Here is a 5,941-nt window from a genome sequence, read left to right as displayed (position 1 = left end):
TTATGTGAGAATGAGATGGTTGAGTGTGTGCAGGGAATGTGTCTGCCACCCCAAAAGAAGAAGTATTATTGATCTCTTGTAACCTCTGTGTAATCAAGAGTATCAGTCACTGCTTGAAATGTCTGTAACCTTGGGTGAAAGCATCTTAGATTAGCCAAGTGAAACTGTTCAATCAATTCTGAAGTTTGTTGTCTTTGAGACTTAGCAACTCTCCATAAGGAGACCCCAAATTTCCCTTACATGTGTTAGGTGTGTGTTAAGTGTGTGTTGGTCTAACCTGAGGAGCCCCCTGGGCTGGTACCTCTGGAGCTGTCCTCCATCAGGCCACTGCTGGTCAGAGATGATTCTCTTTTCAGTGGTGTTCCTGTAGATCTCTCCTATAGTACAACAGTACACACCACACACACACACACACACACACACACACACACACACACACCATTTAGGTGATGCTGCTCAAGGTTAACATGATTGTTAGTGTCAAGTTTAATGCAACTGTTATTGTGGTGGTTAATGTGATTTTTTTAGTGTGACTGTTCACAAGATTATTACAGAGATTGTTGATGAGATTCACTTTTCATTCATTGTGGTGTCAGTGAAATACTTGTGATATGTGATATCTACTATGATGATCTGATCGTTAATACTATAAATGAGATATTCGTCTTCCGTGAATTCTCAGACAGTGGCTGGGGCCTTTATTTACCTCAGCTGAAGAGAACCAGGCCTTTATTTGAGACAGGCTATTATTAGAGACATACCATTATTTATGATGTGTCCTTTTTTAGTGGTGTATTTTCTATTGTTGTAGTAATGTTTAATTTCTAATTTATCCAAAGGATTTACGGGTATACCTACTACTCGAATATAGCCTTTATTGTACTACAGTTAAAGAACAAAAATATTAGGTCTGCTACAGGCAGTTTGTGTCAGATTATAAATGATATGGCGCTGATAATAACAATGCACAATAAAGTTTAGCACACAGACCGCACAAAAGCAGATGTTTCATGAGCATTCAAACTGCAGAATTTTCTCAGATCATTTTAGTGTACCTGTTGAAACTAGTACTGGATAAAGGACTGTATGGGAGTGCTCGGATATTGTGGTGTCGCCCTGGTGTGTCGGTAAGAACACCTCTGGAGTCAGAATGCCAGTTAACGGGTTTAATTTGAGGATTACGGCAGCACAGTAATACACGGGGTTTAACTGTCGAGAACGCTGTACATGCAATATTGTGGTCTAAAGAAAAGGAAAGGAAATAAATTATACATGGACTTATAATAATAACAGGAATGTTTGTTACATACAAATATAACCGGACAATATACTGCAGAAAAGCACTACGTAACAGTACAATTTATCGTCATGATATGACCGTACTGCCGATTGCAGGTCAATCGCGTCTGTTTGTGGCAAATAAGCTGCGCTATCGTTGTAATACTCGGAACAAATAACTATGTATTTCTAATCGGATTCTCTTGTTAACGTCACACAGAATAAAGGAGGTAGACAATAACCAAACTGATTGAACACTGCAACATACATCATTGGACAAAGTATACTTGAAATGGCATCTCCATATGGCTAAACACAGACGAACTAGCGGCTAACATCAACGAGGTTATTTAATCATATGGAATATTTGTCTAGTAAATGGAACAACTTACAAATCGTCAACGACACACAATTTGCACTCGAGGGGGGGGTAGGGAGGGAGTCGAACGGCAAATACGCGAAGCTGGATAGAACAACAGGCGAATGAGCCACCAAGCTTGTAATGAGTGAACACTCAGGTATGTTACAAAACACGCACATGACACAGTCCTAAGCGCATGCGCGCATGACGAACTGCCACAGCTTTCGGTCTTTCTAACAGTACCAATATTACCTGAATTTGGAGAGAGAATGAAGAGAGGAGTTATCTATAGATTAAAACCATCTGTGAATATAGCAAATGATGCAATAGTTTGCAAAGAGCAGTAATTTTATCATAATATGAAATTGGTAATCGTTTACTATATTTACGTCGATTAGTGTTAATTATTCTGTGAACGATTTGTTTTATTGTTAGTCAAGGACATTAAATGAGAACAGATTGAAATAATGACAGGTTTAAAGGCAAAATTTGTTCCTCTGTTTCCAGCTCACCGGCTGACATGTCCCTACCGTAGCTACGCCATCCAAAATAACTTTTTCCCTTTCGTGACATTTTCCAAGTACTGTTAAGACATGCCGTTATATGAAATAGCTCATAGAAATAATGAAATAACACATAGAAAATAGTAAGGTGAGAGTTTTGGCAGTGATGTCCCTGAATACTAATAATGGGTCATTAACTCACATAGTCCTACAGCAACCACAACCCATATAAGTTAGGACACTATCTGTATAGTATTTCTGTTAAAAAGTGAAACTAATAGCAACAGAGTGGTGGGCATAATTACTGTATGTTGTTGTACTGATGTAAGTACTGCTGTGATGAATTTACCACCAGAGCCTTTCTGTAATTTATTTATTTATTTATTTATTTATTTATTTATTTATTTTATTTGCTCAAACAGGCGGCACCCCCCGCTACAATCTGAGACCCGGCTTTTATTTGAGAATTTATGGTAGTTAATGTAATGAGTCTGTTAACGTGTTGACTCTGTTAACATGTTGAGTCTGTTCATGCGTGGAGTGACTGATGATGTCAGTTAGACTGTACCAGTCCAGCGCTGTACTCCTCCGTCACCTCATTCTCGTTCTCCTCCACCATACTGGTAAAGCTACTGGTGCTGGAGGAGGAATGTGACAGATCCTGATCCTGCGTCTCAGGAATGGAGGGAGCTCGACAGCACAGAGCAGAACTGACCACAAAGAAACACAACCATACACGTTCATTATGACTACACACAGAAACACAATCACACATGTTCATTATGACCACACACAGAAACACAACCATACACGTTCATTATGACCACAAAGAAACACAACCATACACGTTCATTATGACCACACACAGAAACACAACCATACACGTTCAACATGCCACCCAACAGGAATGAATTCACACGGCCTCAGTCCAGGGGAACCCCAAGCTGACTCAGCTTGACCAGACTAGCTCAGTTTGATCTGAGTAGCTCTTTATGGAGCTCATCTGATCTGACTTTCAACGGTTTGGCCTGATCTACATAACTTACTGAGAGTCAGGTCTGCTTTTCTCCTTTCTCTCAGCTGTTCTCTTCATTTCCCACACGCTCAGAGACACACTCAAACCCAGTCTAATGACTGCTCACCTTGTCCCAAACCCAAACCCAGTCTAATGATTGCTCTCCCTGTCCTAAACCCAAACCCAGTCTATTGATTGCTCACCCTGTCCTAGTGGTATGCATCTCTGGAGAGCTTTGATTGGATGAGTTGTCAGATTTGAGGTCCAGTGATGCGTGGGCACTCTCAGGGGTTTTCTGTGTGCTGGGGGACACCTCCCTGCTGCTGTAGACAGAGGAGAGACCTCACATCAACTCAATGTCCTAATCATTTCTTTTTCTTTCTGACAGCTGCAGGAGCACTGCTGCTCACTGCAATGCTGAAACCCCATAATTATGCTGTTTCTGTGTTCAGTCCAAACTGTTTCAAGCTGTAGAGCATTACGGCTGAAAACTTGTCATCACCACACTACTCAGCTCTATGACAAAACATCTACTTTTTCCTCAGAGAGTTCTCTGTCAAATAGACCCAACACCCCCACTGCCATCACCTTCTCTCCTGAACTTCCTGGATGTTCTCAATGCCAATGGCACTGCTCCTCCTAGAGCTGAACGGGCCAGACTTCTTACGGGTTGGGCTTTTCCCAGGAATAATCAGAGACTAGAGAGAGAGAGAGAGAGAGAGAGAGAGAGACAGAGAGAGAGAGAGAGAGAGAGAGAGAGAGAGATCAGCCAGCAAGAACATGGCCTGCTAAAAACACCATCAAATGATTGACAGAGTCTGGCTCAATGTTAAGTCACAACAGTAAAAGCTGAAAATGACAGAAAAAAAAGATGCATTAAGACTAACTAGCAATTTAAAGGGAGTGATTATAATTTCAGTTTATTCTCAGAGCAGAGGCAGCTGATATGAACCAGACCAGGACCTTAACTGACAACCCTCTTTCTACAGGGCTCTGTCATCAGGTGTATAAACACACTGTAGAACAGGGATGTGTCATCAGGTGTATAAACACACTGTAGAACAGGGATGTGTCATCAGGTGTATAAACACACTGTAGAACCGAGCTGTGTCATCAGGTGTATAAACACACTGTAGAACCGAGCTGTGTCATCAGGTGTATAAACACACTGTAGAACCGGGCTGTGTCATTAGGTGTATAAACATACTGTAGAACAGGGATGTGTCATCAGGTGTATAAACACACTGTAGAACAGGGATGTGTCATCAGGTGTATAAACACACTGTAGAACCGGGTCGTGTCATTAGGTGTATAAACACACTGTAGAACCGGGCTGTGTCATCAGGTGTATAAACACACTGTAGAACAGGACTGTGTCATTAGGTGTATAAACACACTGTAGAACAGGACTGTGTCATTAGGTGTATAAACACACTGTAGAACAGGACTGTGTCATTAGGTGTATAAACACACTGTAGAACCGGGTTGTGTCATCAGGTGTATAAACACACTGTAGAACCGGGATGTGTCATTAGGTGTATAAACACACTGTAGAACAGGGATGTGTCATTAGGTGTATAAACACACTGTAGAACAGGGATGTGTCATTAGGTGTATAAACACACTGTGGAACCGGGTTGTGTCATTAGGTGTATAAACACACCGTGGAACCGGGTCGTGTCATTAGGTGTATAAACACACTGTAGAACAGGGATGTGTCATCAAGTGTATAAACACACTGTAGAACAGGACTGTGTCATTAGGTGTATAAACACACTGTAGAACAGGGATGTGTCATTAGGTGTATAAACACACTGTAGAACCGGGCTGTGTCATTAGGTGTATAAACACACTGTAGAACCGGGCTGTGTCATTAGGTGTATAAACACACTGTAGAACCGGGTTGTGTCATCAGGTGTATAAACACACTGTAGAACAGGGATGTGTCATTAGGTGTATAAACACACTGTAGAACAGGGATGTGTCATTAGGTGTATAAACACACTGTAGAACCGGGCTGTGTCATTAGGTGTATAAACACACTGTAGAACCGGGCTGTGTCATTAGGTGTATAAACACACTGTAGAACAGGGATGTGTCATTAGGTGTATAAACACACTGTAGAACAGGGATGTGTCATCAGGTGTATAAACACACTGTAGAACCGGGTTGTGTCATCAGGTGTATAAACACACTGTAGAACCGGGATGTGTCATTAGGTGTATAAACACACTGTAGAACAGGGATGTGTCATTAGGTGTATAAACACACTGTAGAACAGGGATGTGTCATTAGGTGTATAAACACACTGTAGAACAGGGATGTGTCATTAGGTGTATAAACACACTGTGGAACCGGGTTGTGTCATTAGGTGTATAAACACACCGTGGAACCGGGTCGTGTCATTAGGTGTATAAACACACTGTAGAACAGGGATGTGTCATCAAGTGTATAAACACACTGTAGAACAGGACTGTGTCATTAGGTGTATAAACACACTGTAGAACCGAGCTGTGTCATTAGGTGTATAAACACACTGTAGAACAGGGATGTGTCATCAGGTGTATAAACACACTGTAGAACAGAGCTGTGTTTCAAGCCAGAGATGGAGCCTGCTTTGGGACAATTACACTCGTATGCCAAAAATTCCAAGGAAAAGAATTCCCTCTGAAATTAGGAGTATGAACTTTTTGGGAATTATCATAAAAGTTTTTTGAGTTTTAGACCACCTTTGAGAGAAAGTATCTAAAGGCTTTGTAAAATTAAAAAAAACAGATATGTCTC

At 41.2% G+C, this 5,941-nt stretch overlaps 1 protein-coding gene across 1 annotated transcript in view; it reads right to left on the bottom strand.

Annotated features, from left to right (window-relative positions):
* Positions 1-272: 272 nt before the first annotated feature.
* Positions 273-5,941, bottom strand: part of rap1gapb (RAP1 GTPase activating protein b) — a 23,687-nt gene continuing 18,018 nt past the window's right edge. Inside the window, exons 17-20 of the mRNA XM_030778187.1 lie at positions 3,746-3,855; positions 3,361-3,477; positions 2,711-2,852; positions 273-377 (exon numbers count right to left, since the gene is read on the bottom strand). Coding sequence (XP_030634047.1) covers positions 273-377; positions 2,711-2,852; positions 3,361-3,477; positions 3,746-3,855 — 474 coding nt within the window. The remainder of the gene's footprint in view (positions 378-2,710; positions 2,853-3,360; positions 3,478-3,745; positions 3,856-5,941) is intronic.

This window comes from Chanos chanos, chromosome 6 (genome assembly GCF_902362185.1).
Source record: "Chanos chanos chromosome 6, fChaCha1.1, whole genome shotgun sequence".
NCBI lineage: Eukaryota > Metazoa > Chordata > Actinopteri > Gonorynchiformes > Chanidae > Chanos > Chanos chanos.
The sequence above is the reverse complement of the archived record's forward strand: the minus strand, read 5'-3'. Positions and strand labels throughout refer to the sequence as shown.